The 18,632-nt window shown below is 49.9% G+C and overlaps 2 protein-coding genes across 4 annotated transcripts; one reads left to right on the plus strand and one right to left on the minus strand.

The window, feature by feature from the left end:
- Positions 1-507: 507 nt before the first annotated feature.
- Positions 508-15,404, minus strand: NDUFS6 (NADH:ubiquinone oxidoreductase subunit S6). Its single transcript, XM_007961146.3, has 4 exons — positions 15,227-15,404; positions 14,361-14,414; positions 2,160-2,282; positions 508-705 (listed from the first exon to the last, which is right to left on the minus strand). Exons 1-4 carry the CDS (start codon positions 15,356-15,358, stop codon positions 640-642), a joined length of 375 nt encoding a protein of 124 aa, XP_007959337.1. The 5' UTR covers positions 15,359-15,404; the 3' UTR covers positions 508-639.
- Positions 15,405-16,749: 1,345 nt separating this feature from the next.
- On the plus strand, positions 16,750-18,278 carry MRPL36 (mitochondrial ribosomal protein L36). 3 transcript variants are annotated; one of them, XM_007961149.3, is made up of 2 exons: positions 16,750-16,844; positions 17,730-18,278. In XM_007961149.3, the coding sequence occupies exon 2, from the start codon at positions 17,742-17,744 to the stop codon at positions 18,051-18,053; it is 312 nt and encodes a 103-aa protein (XP_007959340.1). In that variant the 5' UTR covers positions 16,750-16,844; positions 17,730-17,741; the 3' UTR covers positions 18,054-18,278. The 3 variants fall into 3 exon arrangements, with proteins under 3 accessions (XP_007959340.1, XP_007959338.1, XP_007959341.1); XM_007961147.3 differs by having other exon boundaries at positions 16,772-16,862; XM_007961150.3 differs by having other exon boundaries at positions 16,794-16,883.
- The last annotated feature ends 354 nt before the right edge of the window (positions 18,279-18,632 follow it).

Consider the following 18,632-nt stretch of genomic DNA (forward strand, 5'->3'; position numbering starts at 1 on the left):
TGTGTTACACTACATTATAATCCTTACTCTTTTAAAAACATAGGCTGTCCTTAATGTGGCCAGTAGGTGACTCTCAGTACCTTCAAACCAGCGCTTAAATTCTTGGGTTTTAAGATCTGACATTTCAACATAGGGACTAGGATGAGGCAGAGACCAGCTCTGCAGGCCGGCCACGGGAGACTGACGTTCCCACAGGACCAGCTGAGGCCTGGGCGCCCTCTTCACTGTGCAACTCAAGAGCCAGCTTGGCTCTCAGAAGCCCAGTTGCATCTGCACAACAAGAGGCACTTCTTCTCCCTCCCTGCCCGCCCACCATTCCTACAGCCCGCGCGGCCCCAGGGATAAGAGGAGACACACAGAAGCAGCCGGTAAGGCACGCGGTGGCCAGCAGGAGGCAGCTCAGGCTCACTCTGGAGCGGGCACTGCTTCCACTCGCATGTCTCCCCATGTCCGTGTGGACGTTCACTTCCAAAGCCCAGCCGATAAAAGAAACAGACTTACAAACTGTCAGCCTTGACAGCAACACCCTTTATTCGGCACCGGGAATACCCTTCACACAGAACCAGCGAGCTTCACGCGCTCATCTTCCCCGTGGAAATGTTCACAGGACGCTGCGGGGCCCCCAGCGTGCCACGTGCTCTAGTGGGGGTGCTGTCGGAACTGGAGCCCACAGTAACCGCACGTGCCAGTTTTTGTTTCTTTGTCCTGAAAACATTCAAAAGGAATGATGTCGTATTTCCATATTCTACTTCAAATCTAGATATTAAACATTGAAAATGTATGTATAAAACTTGAAACAGACTGTCAGAAACACATAGAAATACTCAGTTACTACTGAAGTAAGAATGCAGACTACCAGTCTCGGTTCCAGCCTGACTGAAGCCCCTGGCCTCAGGCTCCAACACTGGGTTACGCCGCCATCCCACAGGACCCCCCAGGGACATCACTGTGGGCCTACAGCTCCATTCACTCCCCACACCGCAGCTGCCTGGAGCAGGGGGCGAGTGCTGCACAGGACCGTGAGGAGCAGGGGCGGGTGCTACACAGGACCGTGAGGCACACCCAAGCTCCGCCCGCAGGGCTGGAGCCCAGGAGGGGACATGCCGGCTGCCCAGTCCCGCTCTAGGCGGCTTAACCACTGATGCCTGTTACACTGTCCCGTTTTCAGGACAGGCAACAAGACAATGACAGCTTTTAATAAATGTCAGCTTTAACGAAGCTAAAGTCCCATGACCAGGACTCTGTTTTGGTGAGAACACCAAGCCCAGCAGCAGCCTGAGTCCCTGAGTGCTCCACAGTCAGTGGCCTCCCTCCCTCCCTGCACCCCAGGTCAGCAGCTGCCTGAGTCCCTGAGTGCTCTGCGGCGGCCTTCCTCCCTCCCTGCACCCCAGGTCCACATCCCAGTTTCAGCCCATGGCCTCTTTCTCTGGTCCTGTGTTCTTTTTTTCTCAATGGTCCTGTATATGACACTCATCAACGGGCATAAAAGATTACACAGGGACTGTTACAAAATAAACCATGTCCCCCGCAAAGTCCTAACCCCCAACGTGACTGTGTTTGGAAATGGAGCCTTTAAAGAGGTGACGAAGGTAAACGGAGGCCACACAGGGGCCCTGAGCCAATCCGCCTGGTGTCCTTACAAGAGGAGATGAGGAGTCACCCACGGAGGGACAGCCCTGTGAAGACACAGGGAGGAGACCTCATCTGCAAGCTGAAGAGCGAGGCCGCAGGAGGAACCAAGAGAGGCACCATGGTCTTGGGCTGCGGCCTCCAGCGCTGTGGGAAACGCGTTTCTGCTGTTTACAGCCCCAGCCTGCAGTGCTGTGTGTGGCAGCCTGAGCTAAGATGATGACCAAACTGAGAAGGGCCCAGAGAGGAAAGACGCCTGAGTGTTCGAGAAAAGGAAGGCGGACATCAAGGCTGATCCAACTAAACATGCCGCCCACCACTTCCCAGTTGAAAGCGGGTTTGCGGACACGCGGCTCTATGCAGGCCCTGTAGTGTGGTGCTGTAGGGTGAATGTGCCAGCAGTGTGAACCCCGTAAGGGCCGCCTCAGGAGCAGGTAGAGAAGAGGGCAGAAAGAACAGGCACTGGAAGTGCAGGGCAGAATGAGGACGGGCAGGCCGCCCTACCAGGCGCGCGGAGGCTGGCTACGCACCAAGTTTATATATACTTTCGGGTGGCCAAGAGCTCCCCCGCCGCCGTCGCACGCTATCACCCGTGTCTGCACCTCGCTCACAGGCTGCTCTGCTATCAAATCAATGGCAAAGTTTTCATTCACCTGGAACAAGAAGAAACACATAAACAAATATGCAAACTTGCTAACTTCATACAATTTAACCCACCACACGCAAATTCATGTACCATCAGCATGGATCTATGGTGCACGCTTCATTTAACTATTATCATCGTAGATCTTCATGACTCACAATTGTTAAATTTAGGGCCACACACACATTTGCTTTTCATTGGAATACAGTCCGAACTCAGAGAAGCGCTGCAAGAATCAGAGCAGCACAGAGGCTTTCCCTTCTGTCCCCGTGGACTCAGCAAACGCTGACACCTGCCCCGTGGGCTCTGCCGTGCCCTCTTCTCCCCACCACACCGTTCTGTCCCACCTGAGGGCATCTGTACCACTCTGGCCTGTCCCTCACAGGCCCCCATGCGCATTTCATAAGAACATTCTCTCACAGAACCTCTATGCAGTTATCCACCTTCGTAAACGTGATACTGATGGGATAGATTTATCTAAAATGCCAAAAAAGCCATTAGTGCTGCAATCTGTTCAACGAACAATGTCTTGGGCCACAGAGGTCCTGAAAGCTGGTTAGGTCGCTCCTAAGTACGAACAATGTCCTTCCGGCTTTCCCCTTGGGACACAGAGGTCCCGAAAGCCGGTTAGGTTAGGTCTCTCCTAAGTGTTTTGTTTGCCGTACACTGGGTCTCCTCATCCACTGTGTCTTCCACCTGGTCATTCGTGACTCACGGACGTGTGCGGGAAAGACCGGTAATTTCACGTCCTGCTTGTGTGCTGATGCTCTGAGTTACAATCAAAATGGAATGAAAAAGATGTCTCCATATCACGATGGGGTGAAGGACACAGGACTATGTGGAGATGCCAGGCAGTGGGTAAGTGGACAGAAGGCTTCCACCCATCCACGTGGGGAAGACCAGGGGTCCGCCTACATATCCACTTATTTACACAAAATCCAAAGGAGAAAGCATTGAACAGTTACTACTGTGAGGTGGAAAGGAAGGAGGACGCAAGCATGATCGTTAGACTTTCTTCCGAGTTTTTAAATCTGACTCTGAGACTATATTTTACATTTTTCAAAGTTATAAAACTACACTTTTAAAATGATAAAAAGGAGACAAATGGACCTAAGGAATTCCCAGAAACTTTAAAGAGAGAGTAACAGGAACATTTCTAACACGACACACCTAAGAATAAAACCGCTTGCAAAGCAAATAAAATTATTATTGAAAACTCAGGATTTTCAGTGTGGGGAGGGACTAAAGAGGTCAGCTCACTGGCTCAGCAGAAGTCTTGGAACCCTGAACTGAGTTTGGAAGGATCAGTGTGACTCACTCCGTGTCTGATGTTCACACATACCCTTTCTTTCCTTTTTCTGAGACAGAGTCTCACTCTGTCGCCCAGGCAGGAATGCAGTGGTGCGATTTTCGCTCACTGCAACCTCTGCCTCCCGAGTTCAATCAGTTCTTTGCCTCAGCCTCCCAAGTAGCTGGGATTACAGGTGCCTGCCACCACACCCGGATAATTTTTGTATTTTCAGTAGAGATGGGGTTTCGTCATGTTGGTCAGCCTGGTCTCAAACTCCCAACCTTAGGTGATCCGCCCGCCTCGGCCTCCCAAAGTGCTGGGATTACAGGTGTGAGCCACCGTGCCTGGTCTACACACACCCTTTCTAGCTCCATCCCCAGGACCATGATTAACACAGTGGTAATGAGCACCCCTGCCGCCCACACGGTGGTCTCTAAACATCACTTCACCCCAATGGGAAGGGACAGGATTCTTTCAAAAGTGACTGATTCTGGGTCCAGGGCAGGAACTGTTATGGGATGAACTTCAGACACTGTATTGTGGCACAAGTCAGGGAAGCTTTTAAGGCAACTAAGGTTGTGTCAAAAGAGGAGTCAACCAGGGGAAACTTGCCACATGGGATAATCTGGGGTACAGGAAATTGGAGGGACAAGGGATTATAATTGCAAAAGGCTGAAACACCAATTTTTACACCCATGATTTCATAAACATATTTTAAAAACTCATTAATTACCTTACTAGGTACTATGGTTTGAATGTGTTCCCCCAAAGTTCCTGTGTTGTAAACTGAATCGTCAATGCAACAGTGTTGAGAGACGGGGCGGGGCCTTCAGAGGTGCTGAGGTCACAAGGGTTCTGCCTCATGAGGGATTCCAGCTTCCCTCACAGGTGGTGGGCGGGCTCCTGGTAGGAGGAGTTTAGTCCCCTCCATGCACAGCCCTTCCACCTTCCACCCTTACCAGATACAGCCCTCAACCTTGGATTTCCCAACCTCCAGGCTGTAAGAAATAAATCTCTGTTCCTTATAAATTATCTAGTCTCAGGTACTCTGTTATAGCAACACAAAACAAACAGAAACTAGAGAATCAACCCATTAAAGACTGGTAAATAAAGGGAAAGAATCAAGTATTTCTTCTGATTTTCCTGCAGAAACTTTACCTCAGGACCAAGGTTTCTTTTGATACAAGTATTCAACCTAATAAGATGGATAATATCATCATTTTACAACCCCTTATGAAATCACAGATGTAGGAGATAATGATCAAAGTCTCTTACTACAACCGGAACCAATTATATGATGTGCCTCCTGATGGAAGGACACACCACCTATGCAGCAGTCTCACCAGGAACAAAACACTGACCCTCAATCTGATCAAGCCTCGAGATCCAACTAATTCCAAAACATGCAGAGACAAGAGACACGTTCAACAACACTACAGTGATGCGGCCAGTAGAATCCAGCTGAGGATGACTCTACAGAGGAAATGACCTGGGTTCTCGAACAAATAAATTTTTCCAGTGAGAAAAGGAGACAGAGTGGGAGATCGATGGGAACCTACAGATTAAAAGAGACATAAGAGACACCAACAGCTGCATGTAAGAACTCACTTGGGCTCAGAGTCACACTGTAACATTTTTAAAACCATGCATGATCTAGAATATTTAACACCACTTAGATATTTAACTTAAAGTAATTATAATTTTTAAGGTGTGATAATATTGTTGTCATGTTCATATATTTTGTTATTTTGTGTTTTTTTAACTTCCTTGTAAAATCCAAATGTTAGTATCATTTGAAGGTACACTTAATCCTTAAACTCAGGGGTTGGGGGAACCACCCCCAATGCAGTTGAAAATCTGCATCCCACAATTTACTCACAACCTGATGCTGACCAGAAAGTTTACCAATAACATAAACAGTCGATTAACACATATTTTGCATGTTACAAGTATTATATATTGAATTCTTACAATAAAGTAAGCCAGAGAAAGAAAATGCAATGAAGGAAATCACAAGGAAAAGAAAATGAATTGACTTTCCATTAAGTAGAAGTGGATGGTCATAAAGGTCTTCATCCTCATCATCTTCGCATCAAGCAGGCTGAGGAGGAGGAAGGGAGGGTTGGTCCTGCTGTCTCAGGCATGGCAGAGGCGAAGAGGCCACTTAAATGGATTCACACAGTTCAAACCTATGTTGTTCAAGGGTCAACTTGCACACAGATAAATTCAGACTCAGTAACATGATGTCAAAGATTCACATCAAAATTACCGGGGCTGGTGGGGCTGGGGTAGAGGCAGAGCAGAGCTGAAGCCAGACTGGCCATTCCGACAACTATTTCGGTTGGTAATTGTTGAAACTGACTGCCTGGGCACATGGGAAAAGGGAATCACTAGACTATTCCCTCTGTTTCACAGAATTTTCCTTTTCTAAAAAACAATTAAAACATCCTGGCTTGGCGAATAATGTATTTGATGATGCTCACGATGGCAAATTTGGGAACCTGGAAAGGGGACATGCCTTGATTTCCTCTGACTCTGGAATGAGCCAGCCCCTTTCAGCTGCGCCTGGGAAGAGTCAATGAGTAAGTGCCAGGAAGACAAGGCAAGAAGCACGGGGAAGCTATGGGAAGTGGAGCGTCGGCGTCTGTGCACGTAGAGGGAAGGAACTCAACTCTACACCCCCAGCGGGCCCCAAAGCCCAGGGATGTGGGTCTACCTGCATGCCCCCTCCTGGACGGCCAGCCCCGCCAAGCACGACACAACCCTCTGCCTCCGATGTTGCTCCTGGGGTTCCCCTGCTTAATGGCACAGCCTGAAACCTTGTGCTCCATCTACAGTGTCCCTGCCCCAGAGTGGAAGCAGCAACAAGGCTCATCACAAAGTCACTCATTTCTGGAGGCCAGAGGCTCATTCAATGCCACACACAGTCACAGAGAACACACACGCCGTGGGAGGCAGGGCACCACTCTCCCTCACAGATATGTTTCAGAAAGGTTTATTTTTGAAGAGGTTCTGTCAGTTACAGATGACCATTGTATAAAGCTTTTCCTTAAAGATCTATTTCCAGAAACACAGTACGAAGTTAGAGGAAAATGAAGCCACATTAAAGCAGAGGCCTGAGCCGTGTGGCGCTGCCCAGGTTATTCTGCACGCTCCTGCAACACAAGCCTCTGCTGCCGGCCCGCACCTCGCCTTGTCCCCGCTCCTCGCCTTGTCCCCGCTCCTCGCCTTGTCCCAGCGCCTTACAGTGGGCTCTGGAATGAGCGATATGCTGCTCACCCCTGCTGCAGGCGAAGCAACTAACCATACAAATTAAGCCTTATGGTGTAAATAATATGGTGTCTGCCTAAGTGACAACATGTCACACAGGCCACACTAACAAACTGCCAGGCCCCGATCACGGCAGTCAAAGAGACCAGCCACCTCCCCACAGGGAGGGCTGCTGACGCCTCGACACTGGTGACTGACGCGGGATGCCCTCCCGTCACTTAGCGTGCGCAGCTCAAGGGCGACCCGGACCGCCCATCACCAGCAAACGTCTGGCTCCAGATCTCAGAGCAACCGCAGGAATACAAAGAGCCAGCAGTGAACACGCCCAGCCAAGCTCTGGCAGTGAACACGCCCAGCCACAGCACACAGCCTCACTCCAGGTTCAGACTCAAGGCTCCATTCTCACCCGCTTTCACCTGGGGAAAGGTAAGAAAAACTGAAGAGCACTGCAGCACTTCACAAGGGAATCCAGGGAGCACTGGCACAGCAGCCCGCACACCATCTCTCACTAAGCACATGGCACATCATACACAGTGAATTGTCCAACCACTGTAAAGAGTCCTTCGCCCGTCACTAATGTAAAAAATAGCAAACACTCTTCCACATTGACCTCTTGATGATGAAATGATTGGGCATAAAAATATTTAGATTTAAATCTTTAGGAATGAAAGTCCTATTATGTCAAACTGAGATTACATCTGTTAAAGATAAAACATAAAATATGTGATTCTGTGACACACCACCAAAACCAATGCAAAAGGGAGATAACCACCAGCTGGATCACCGACGCTCTGTAGAATACCGACCCCAGTCACGGACATTTAAAGTAAAGGTTTAAAATAAAGTAAAAGCTCAGTTCAATTATTTAGAACATCAGGCGTTCTTAACATTAACGCCAATAATTATTTTAGCTAAATGTGTATATATATATGTCTACATAAATATGTAATTCTTAAATCACAGGCAAAACTGAAGTTTTCATTCAAATTAATTTTTAAACTTAGTAACTTCATAGAAAATGCTCTACAAACTGTAATTGAGCTGTCTATACATGTTCAAACTTGCTTTGAGAATGCTGGAATCCAGTGACTAATTTTGCCAGTGCCTTGGAAGAGAAAGAACCACAAGACACAAAGACACAATAGAGAAGCAAAGAGGAAGCTGGGGAGCTGCACGAGGGAGGAAATAAAGCCCATCTTGCCGGCTTACTGACAAAGCATGTGAACCTGGGGCTCATGAATTCACAGTTCCAACTATTTTCCTCTGGGTCCTGGGATAAATAAACCTTGCTTTATAACCATCATTTCTGACAGTCCAAGCCTTTCTAAAGGAAGCAAAGACCCACGGTTCTTATTAATCCAGAAGATTTATTTTAAAATCCCATTGCCTTCATCCCACTATCAAGATGGCGTATGTGGGAGGGCAGCTGAGGAGGAGCAGCATACAGAAGCACGAAGCCATACAGAAGCAGAAAGCCACACAAATGCGTTGGAGAGTGCCATGGCACACACTGCACTGCCCGCGTCTCAATCAACCCCTAAAGGACGCCCAGGTTGCTTCAAGACAAGAGAGACTCAGGCAAACCTCTCCTCTTAAAACCTCCAAGGATGAACCTAAAAGTAAGCACAGAGCTCCGCCTCTGCCACCAACCAGACGACCTGCAAAGGCGGAGGGTGGAATTCCAAGGCCCCTCAATCCAGTCTTCCTCTCACAGAGGACCTTCTCAGCCACCACCGTCTGGCTGGGGCCTCACCCTAGCACCCTTCCCCGACTCCCAGTCCTGTCTCCCTTGTGGAGCTCCGGCAGCACCACACAGGCACTTTCACAGCTTCCTCCTGGTGATGCCACCTCTTCCTCCTGCCCCCCAGTCCTAGGAACAGTGGCTGCTTCTTGGAGCTGCTGACCCCTGGGTACCTCAGGGCTCCCTCTCAGCTCTCTGGTATCCCTCCTGTGACTAGCAGCATGTGTGTGGGCACGCACAAGAGCCAGCACGGTTCAGATGGTGCTGCGCTGGCCTCAAGAGACAGTTCAGTGTGGACGAAAGGTATCAAAAGTCTTTTCCGCTGCTGATCCGAGACGTGCTCTTGTCCCAGGTGGTGACACGAGTTACCAGCACGGTGTGCAGAGCCTCTGCAGGTGCCGCGTGGGCCCAGCCTCAGTCTCACTTGCTTCCCCACTCGAGTGCGCCCTGCCCTGCCGGCCTCTTGGGAGAAATAAGAATGAGTGACACCAGCTACGGAAGCCTCAGGGAGGAACCTCTGGTCGATTCCTGCACGGGCCTGAAGCCACTTCCCTCTCAATTTTTTTGTTTTAATTGTGGTAACATAAAACTTGCCATCTTTACCATTTCAAAGGACACTACGTATATTCACATTATTGTGCAACCACCACCACCACCCATCTCCAGAACCTTTCACCTTCCTAAACTGAAACCCCATTTCCATTCAACACTAACTCCAAACTCCCCCCTGCCCCGGCAACCACCAACTACTTGCTACCTCTAGGAAGCGACTGTTCTGGTCCCCCGTATTAGAGAAATCATGCAGTGTTCACACAATACCTCTAAGTACCTCACACAGTACCTCTAAGTACCTCACACAGTACCTCTAAGTACCTCACACAGTACTACTAAGAAGCGACTGTTCTGGTCCCTCGTGTTAGGGGAATCACCGCAGTCTGCTTCTGTGACTGGCTCACTTCACTAAGCGCACCGTCCTCCAGGCTATCCATGTTGTGAGGCGTGTCAAGCGTTCTTCCTTAAGGCTGAGTGATATTCCACTGTCCCTGGGCAGATCACATTTTGCTTATCTGTTCAGCTGACAATGGACCCCCGGGCTGCTTCCAGGTTGTAGTTATAATGAATGATGCTATGACACGAGTGTACCCCAGACTCTTCTTTCAGTTCTTTTGGGCACACTCAGAAGTGGAACCGCTGGATTGGAAGGAAGTCCTGGTTTCAACTTTTTGAGGAACCCACATGCTGTTTTCCTTCGCAGCTGCGCCATTTTACATTCCCAGAGGCAAGGCACAAAGTTGCAATTGCTCCACGCCGTCACCCACACTTGCTTTCTGTTTGGAGGGTCTTGGTATCGTGAGCACTACTCATTTCCATTAACAAAATCTGCACACACTCTTCTCAGAAGGATGAAACTTCACATTATCACAACAAAATAGCACGCCAGGTAGACACTAGCATTGCGTGCAACTGCTCCTAATCTTGGTGGCACCATGCACCTTAAAGCCTGCTACTGAAGAACAGAGGGCCAGGCAGGTGAGGTCACAGGGTCACAACTGGACTCAACCCTGCCAGCCCACGTGTCTAAGAAAATGTGCAGAATCTCGCTCTGACCCAAATGCCCAGCTGTGGAGTGACTCCGCACTGCCGAGCATCTGAAGAGAGAATCCATCCCGCTGGCGGGCAGATGCAGGCACAAGCTGAAGCCTCCAGCTGCTCCGTGATCCTGACGCACACAGGTGGAGAGGGGCTGCACAGAGCCGTGATCCTAACGCACACAGGTGGAGAGGGGGCTGCATGGAGCCGTGATCCTGACACACACAGGTGGAGAGGGGCTGCACGGAGCCGTGATCCTGACACACACAGGTGGAGAGGGGCTGCACGGAGCCGTGATCCTGACACACACAGGTGGACAGGGGCTGCACGGAGCCGCACTCAAGGGATCCCAGCCTCCTGATGTTCTAGCTTTGCTGCCTAATTCCTTCTTTTCAAAAACTAAAAGACCTTGCGTATAGACGCTAACGTTTAAATTCAGTATTTAAAAAAAATTCTATAAATGAAGCCAGCCCTCGTGGTGGCGAAGGCAGCAGCAGTGTAGGGCGAGCACACACTAGAGGCTTCCTGGGACAGGCGCTGCTCCAAGCCTTTCCTCATCTACACGGACTCAATGCTCACGAGCCTGCGAGTTAAGTCACTGAAGCACACAGCCCTCATGAGCCCATCAGTGCAGGAGCCTGAATCCAGATGCAGCCAGGCAGGGCAGCCCCAGCTTCTCACCAAATAAGCAAATGATATCGCCAAGTACCTGGCTATGAGACTGTTGTTATTGCTATTATTATTACCACACCTCACTGCAGACCTCACCCAATTATCCCTTCTATTAGAGAACAAGTCATATCTGCTTTTAATTTCACTCGTACCACTATAAAACAATGAAAATATGTTCATCAACAGTAGAGAAATACCTGGTCACTTCCAAGTGCATTCCAGCCCTCAACTGACTCACGTGGCCCCAGAGTGCCACCCACTCCAGGACCATGTGAGGCCTGACTTCTGGTCCTTCCTTCAGGGCTGGGGGTGGGCGGCACATTCTTTAGCACGGGAGGAGTCTCCTCACAGGAAGGCCGGTCACAGGCCTGGGGGCCACGGATTCCTTTGCAGGCACCCCCGGTCAAAGCTGGGCAGGAGCCACACGGAGATACTTTCCACTTTTTTTCCGCACAGACCAGCTCAATTATATAGCCTCCTGCTATCCTTGTTCTACAGGTGAAGTTCAGATTCAGTTTATTTATTTATGTTTTTTTCAAGATAGGGTCTTGCTCAGTTGCCCAGGCTGGAATACAGTGGCATGCTCTCGGCTCCCTGCAGCTTCAACCTCCCAGATTCAATGACCCTCCCACCTTAGCCTCCCACATAGCTCAAACTACAGGCATGTGCCACCATGCTGGGATAATTTTTATATTTTTTGTAGATGCAGGGTTTCACCATGTTGTCCAGGCTGGTCTTGAATGCCTGGGCTCAAGTGATTAGCCCACCTGGGCCTCCCAAAGTGTTGGGATGATAGACATAAGCCTACTGTACCTGGCCCAGTTTATTTGTTAAAGTATTACTTGACAAAACTAGAGGGACAGTACGATCAGGGCTGCCAGAGGTTGGGAAGAGGGAGGGATGAACAGGCAGAGTAGAGAATTTTTAGGGCAGTGAACTCTGTACAACACTGTCACAGTGGACACATGTCATCACACATCTATCCAAACCCTAGAACATACATTAAGAGTGAACCTGTGGACTTGAGTTAGTAATAATGTATGAGTACCAGCTCATCAACTGTGACACAGGCAGCACACTAATGAGAGATGGCAGTAAACAGCAGAAACTGAGCAGGGGACTGTGAAAACTCTACTTTCTTCAGTTTTTCTGTAAATCTAAAAGTGTTCCAAAAAATTAGGTCTCTCAGAAGCGAAACAACTACTACTAAAAATAGTACTAACCACCAAATACGTGTTGAAAGAAGGAAAGCTCGGGCAGGATGCCCACTCATCATGTTATAAACACGCCTTGAACCTCCAATGTGTGATGCCAAGATGTGCCCTGGACACTCGGGATGCTAAACGGGGGAAGGCACTGGAGAGGCTGGGCCGGCTGGAGCATTGAGATCACAGGCACGACGGCCTGGGTGAGTTGCCGGCCACAGACACCACCACACTCTCCTATACCCACCCTTACTGGCTTCGCTGATCCTGATTCTGTTTGGTTTCTTTTTAAGCTGTTTCCCGCTACCTTGTGCTACACCAACCAGAAACCAGAAGCTACACAAACCATGTTCAGCAGAGAGGCGTTTGTGACAGGGACCCACATACTTGCCATGTCACTGCAAGAGCTGAGATAGGGAGCTGGGCTGGGGGCCAGATTGCATGAATGAGCCCAAGGGCTTCAGGACCAATCTGCTCCGGAACTGCTCAATCTGAGGCTCCTACCTTGTCCCCACAACCCTGCCACGACACCCACAAAGCAGGGATGTAGAGTCCAGCCACTGCCTCAGTAACAACCACCCACTGATGCCCAGGAAACCTGAGAACGGACACCACATCCACACTTTGAGAAACCTCCTTTCCCACAGTCACTGCCAAAAGAACCCAAAGGGTCTGCAAACCCTCCCCACATCCACTGGTTTCTCCCCTTCTCCACAGTCACCGCCAAAAGAAACCATACCGCTTCCACACTAGGAGAAACCTCCCCTTCTCCACGATCACTGCCAAAAGAAACCAAAGGGCCTGCAAATCCTCTCAACATCCATCAGTTTCCACCTTCCAAATGTCAAGTTCATATACCTAACAAGAATGCCCAGGACAGCCTGCACACAGAAGAAATGTCCCATTCCCAATGCATGAGCTCCTCTGTGTGAATCACTGGGCTACAGCACTGGAGAAAGTGGCATATGGAACAGACACTTCTACTGGGAAATACACTAAGAAGTCAAAGAATAAACAGAAAAGGGTTTCCGAGGATGGAGAGAAGGAGGACTTACCATATGCCACCACTTCCTCAACAACTGACGTGTGATCTCACTGGAGACTTATGATTCGCTTAAAAATATTCACACGGTTCCATTTCACAAATGAGAAAACTGAACCCATGCTGTGATTCAACCTCACAATTGTTAGACTGCAAGTCCACACGGCTTCTACTCCGAGAGGCAAACCCACCAGACACAAGCCCCTCTCCACCACCATGATCCTGGCAGACATGACTAATCAATCACGGCACACTCTTTCACTGAATGTGGTGGCTCAGGCCTCAGCATCTTTCTCAATCCAACACTCAAGCGGCATTGCCAAATAATCAACCACTATAAAACAAACTTTTCTGACACCCACACCCACCCATCAAACCACACAACAGTGAACCCGCTGAATTTTGAGAATGTGAATTTTTAGTCAATTCATGAACATGTGAGCTTTTCTGGAATGCCCTGTAGCTCTGGAATAGAAGTAGAAAAACTACACACTGGGAATGGATAACATAACCAAGATTGAAGGAGAAGGGAAAATACATGATTTAGGGATACCTAAGGTGTTAATAAGAAGACTCACCGGGCTAACCAAAGTGGGAAAAAGAGTGAATAAGGTGGCTGTGAAGGACGCTTTGTTCAGGAAGCAAATTCAGGAAACATGGAGGCAAGCCTGACCTAATTAAGAATTCAGGAACTCATAGACATGAGTGATAGAGGAGTCAGGTTAAAAAAAAAAAATAGGCTGATTTAGGCAGAAGGATTCTAATTTCAACATTCTTTCTCCAGTGGTCACTCACAGGCATCTGAACTGATCTTCCCTTACAATGTATAGAGCTAACAGACCCACTAAGGGAAGAAAAACTCATGTGCCATTTTCAGCTTGTCAGTGTAAGTACCTGTAAAAAACACATACTAATTTATTTGGTGAAAACTATAAAAAACACACCTCCAGGTGGTTAAAAGAGTAATTTTTTTAAGTTGATATGATTTACTTAAATCTGCGAGTCTCAGAAGAGTAAGACACAAGAATTTTTAAAAAGGTCACTTCCATTTATATGTAAACCAGAACTACGGTTACAATGTTATGTGTTTCACAGGGAAACAAGTCAGAAATAGACACAATTAATATTATAAGAAAGGTAGAACCCCATCCAGAACTGTTAGGGTGCTTGCAATATGGGAAAAATTTATTTAAATCTTATATACTAATTATTATTTCTTGTTGGTTACATAACAGTTTTATGAAAGCTTACCCCTCTTCAATAGATCTTTTACTCACCTCTTTCTGACGATCTACAAACCGAATTCTCCTGTAGTCTTTATCATCATAAACCTGGAAAAAAACAAAAAGGCCATGTGTGACTTTTATAGCCTAATTCTGAAAGAAGTCACTTCATATCAATCATAAATATTACAGGAAAGTGTTCTTCTTAACTTTTAGGCCATTGATGAAAAATCAAACAAGTGAGGGGCACAGTACTCGGTGTAATCAGAGGCATTTTTAGCAAGATACCTGGGATGAAAACGGGTGATCACCTGAATCAGAGAGCAGCATAGAGACATAGCCCGGGAAGGTGGAGCTAAGGCGGAGGGACAAATCCTGACCGAGGAGAACCGCCTCCAACCTTCTTTCGCATATGGTCAGAGCTCCAACCTTCTTTCGCATATGGTCAGAGCTTTAACATCCCCCCCTTAAATCTACTAGGAAACATTCCAATACACACAGGGACCTTTGTTCTTCATTTTGGATTACGACTTTTTTGTGCTTTGGACTACAACCGACTTCTCAGGTTACTAAAATTTATTATTTAATATTACACAAATTCTAAACGTTCTGGCCTAAAGAATCGGCGGCCACAGATCGCCTATGGGCAGCCAGTCCACAGCAAGTGCTGCCCGCTTGGGAGACCTCCCGTTCCAGAGCCCGTAGGCCCTGGGAGGACGAGACCCACCGCTACAGGCTGCCGCCACCGTCCCGACCCGTGGCCGTCCTCCCCGGCGCGTAAGCGACAGAAGCACAACCTTACCACGACCTGCGCTGCTGGCGGCGCAGAACCAGAGCCGCGGATGCCCGGCGAGCCCACCGCCACCAGCCGCCTGAGGAGCGGCCGGAGGAAGGGGCATCCTGTACTCAGCGGCCGTTACCTGGCCAGTGTGTGTGATCTTCTCCCCGGTCGGCGAGACCCGAACCCCGAAACACCTGGCGCCCAGGGGCCGGCTCCGCGCCGCCTTGCCGCACCGGCTCAGCAGCCGGTAGAAGGTCATCGACGCCGCCATTTTGAGCGGCTGACCTTTGACCTGGCGCAACTTCCCTCAGCGCAGACGCATGCGCACGGCTTCTGGCAGCGCCAAACTTATTTCGCCCTGGGGAGCGCGCGGGCAGAGGCAGAGCGTGCGCAGGCGCTGCCCCGTTGCGCCAGCAGGTGCAGCCTCACGCAGTTGCAGCCGCAGGCTGGAGCTAGGGCCCTGATGAGGCAGGCAATGGTGTGCGCAATCTTCAGCGCTTAGGAGTACCCAGTGGTTCTTATTTAGGGGACAGGCAGGGGAGGATGTAAACTGAAAATACATTGTTTATATTCTTATGGTAACCGATAATCATGAGACGTTTAAATATCAAAATATATATATATATATATGTTGGGTGAAGGAGTCGACTGCTTAGCCGAAGAGACTGGAAGTGCATTCTCCTCAAGGCAAGCGTTCCTGAGTGTGGTTACGGGGAACCGCGGAGGAAAAGTATATTTGGGGGATTTCTGCCACAGAGCCTAGGACACCAACTGATTTTACAGCATGCAAATACAGCCTCTAAAAAGGCCCATTTTGCTTAGAGCTGACTTGGTATAAATCCCAGCTTAACGCTCCAGCATCCAGCTTTTATTTGCTGTGGTCAGAGCCTGAGGACCAGGTGACTCGAAGAACAGAACAGTAGAGATGGATGAGTCGCCGGTGAAAGGCTGAAGAGGGGGAAAGGCGATGAGAAACAAGAATGCACGTAAAAACCTCCTGAAAATGGAAAGATGTCCCAGCAAACGTGGTGGTCAGAGGGAGATTTGTTCTGAAGCTGATAAACTCCAGCGCCCTGGCCGGTGTTTGCCGGGTCAGGTGCGAAAAGCGGGAGCTGGGATGAAGCGTTGGGGCCTGCAGGGAGCGCGGGGTGGATGCAGCCACGTTTGCAGCTCACCTGGACACACAAAGGAAGGCGGATGGAGTCACGGGTAGATACCTGAAAAGGCAGGGATAAGCGAGCTAAGTGTAGAATCTAGGTGGCAAGTATATGGGTGTTCACAGTAAAATTCTTTCCTTTTTTCTGTATGTCTGAAATTTCTCATAATGTTGGGAAAAATAGCCGTAACCAGCTGCAACTCCTGCCCGTCTCCACTCGTTTCCCGGAACTTGTTTACATTTCTCCTGTCCACTTAAAAACATGTCCTCCTCCTCAGTTTGTTTTGACATTGGCATTTGGCAGTTTTTTCTAAGGTCTAATTGGTTGTAATTTCTTTTTCGTTCCGGATATCCATTTTCGTTCCTGGTTTTGCATTTTTTTTCCCGAGAGCGGTCCAGTCCCACAAGGCGGCGATCCCGGTGGCCCGCAGGTAGCGCGCAGTCGGGGAGTGATGCGTCGGACTCCAGCGCGTGCGCACTCGCGGCTGCGTCTCTGCGCCCTGCGCTGGATGTGGACACGCCACGTGACCCCACTGCCGCCATCTTTCTTCCTGGCAGCGGCGTCGGCACGCCAGTGCGCAGACGCGGGGAACGGCGCTAGGTGAGAGCGTGCGGCCAGGTACGGGTGCCGTCTTCTCTGGTCAGTGGTCCTGGGTGTCCTGAGGGTTGGGGCTGCGAAAGTGTGGGGCCGGCCACCTTGAAACCCTCGGGCCTGTCTCTCCTAGTGGGCCGCGGTCAGAGGAGCGTAGCCCGGGGCCTGGCGGTCTCGGAGGGCCAGGGTGGGGGGCGCGGGTCCGACCATGGGCCCCCGACAGGGCCGACGGGAGGGGGTGCCCAGCGAACCCAGGGCGGGGGACCCGGCGGCTCCTGAACGCGACGCCACAGCCAGCGCGCAGGGCCGGCCCCGGTGCCGCGGTGTCCTCCGGGCCCTGCAGACCCAGCTCCTCCCAGCCGGGGCCACTGAACCCTAGGGGCTGGGGCGCATGGGGAAGCAGGGGCGGGCGGCCGGCTGCCAGAGCTCCATGCCCTTCCACGGCCGGGGCTAAGGGGTCGCTGTCCCTGGGGTTTGTCCCGAAACTGGCCCGAAGGAGGGCCCCTGGGACTGGGGAAAGTTGGAGGGAGGAGCTCATCAGTTGAACCGCCCTTGACCTGGTGTAACTGTTTGGAAAGGGATGAGGCCTAAGTTTAAGCTCCCTCCAAGCCAAGTGAGCCGCTCCTCAACATCGCGGGGCTTTACACACTCGCCTACACTTGCAGCAAGCGGGAAGGGAAGGAAGCCACCGTCCACTGCCCCTTATTCTCCTGGCACACTTGGCTGATTAAGGCAGTGTTGAAGCTCAGGTCAAGGCTGCAGCTGGTACTGGAATGCCCTCCGACCCCAAAGTCCCTCTCTTCCCAAGCCTCAGTGAAATAGGGAAAAGGAAGTCTTAAAGAGCAGGTGGAATCGCAGGAGAAGCTATAACACCTTTTATTCTCTCTCCCATAGATTCGCCACAACATGGCAAATCTTTTTATAAGGAAGATGGTGAACCCTCTGCTACATCTTAGTCGTGACACAGTGAAGCCTCGAGTCCTCTCCACATTTCTGATGGGATCCCTTCGAGGTGCAGCCCCCATGGCTGTGAAAGCCGGGGCAGAAGTACGCTCACTTCTCTCACCCGGCCTCCTGCCCCGCCTGCTGCCCGCACTGGGTTTCAAATGCAAGGTGGTTCTTAAGAAGCGCTGCAGGGACTGTTACCTGGTGAAGAGGCGGGGCCGGTGGTACGTCTATTGTAAAACCAACCCGAGGCACAAGCAGAGACAGATGTAGACCCTTTCCCTCCAGAGTCACGCGCATACTCATCATTGCGTCACTTGGGAGAACGGTTGTATTTCATGGAAGGAATTATCACATCAAGGAATCGGGGGAGAGTGACTGGAAGCAAACGTCCTAAAAGTTACCCAGCACTTTTCAGTGTAAATGAGTAACTATAGAAGACGTAGCATCATCTTATTTCTAAAACGTTCCAATTAAAAACATTTGCCTATTAAAATAGACCGTCTGAATAGCTTAGTTCATTCATCCTCCCTGAACTCTGGATGCAGGTAGGGATTGGATGGCGCTGGGTGAGGCCAGGCAGGACTTCTCTGTCCCCGTGAGGCTGCTTAGAGCCTCTTGGAAGAAATGGTCAGTGTTTTGGTTGCCCGTTGCTGTACAAGCCAAGGCTTAGTGGCTTCAATCAGCCATTTTACATTGCTCACAATTTTGTGGGGCGTTGGGGATGGGCTCAGCTGAGAATTTTGTCTGTTATATGTGGCATTAACTGCAGGACCCACTTAAGATGGCACCGGCACTCCTCTCTGGGTCTCAGTGCTCCTCAGACTGCACGTGGCACTTCTTCGGTGTGGC

Source organism: Chlorocebus sabaeus, chromosome 4 (genome assembly GCF_047675955.1).
Source record: "Chlorocebus sabaeus isolate Y175 chromosome 4, mChlSab1.0.hap1, whole genome shotgun sequence".
Classification (NCBI taxonomy): Eukaryota; Metazoa; Chordata; class Mammalia; order Primates; family Cercopithecidae; genus Chlorocebus; species Chlorocebus sabaeus.

Coding starts and splice junctions, on each gene's coding strand:
- NDUFS6 (XM_007961146.3), bottom strand. CDS start 15,358: ATGGCGGCGTCGATGACCTTCTACCGGCTGCTGAGCCGGTGCGGCAAG. Junction 2,283..14,360: donor TTGTAGATCGTCAGAAAGAG/GTGAGTAAAAGA, acceptor TTCTTGTTCCAG/GTGAATGAAAACTTTGCCAT. Junction 706..2,159: donor CGAAAGTATATATAAACTTG/GTGCGTAGCCAG, acceptor GAATGTTTTCAG/GACAAAGAAACAAAAACTGG.
- MRPL36 (XM_007961149.3), top strand. CDS start 17,742: ATGGCAAATCTTTTTATAAGGAAGATGGTGAACCCTCTGCTACATCTT.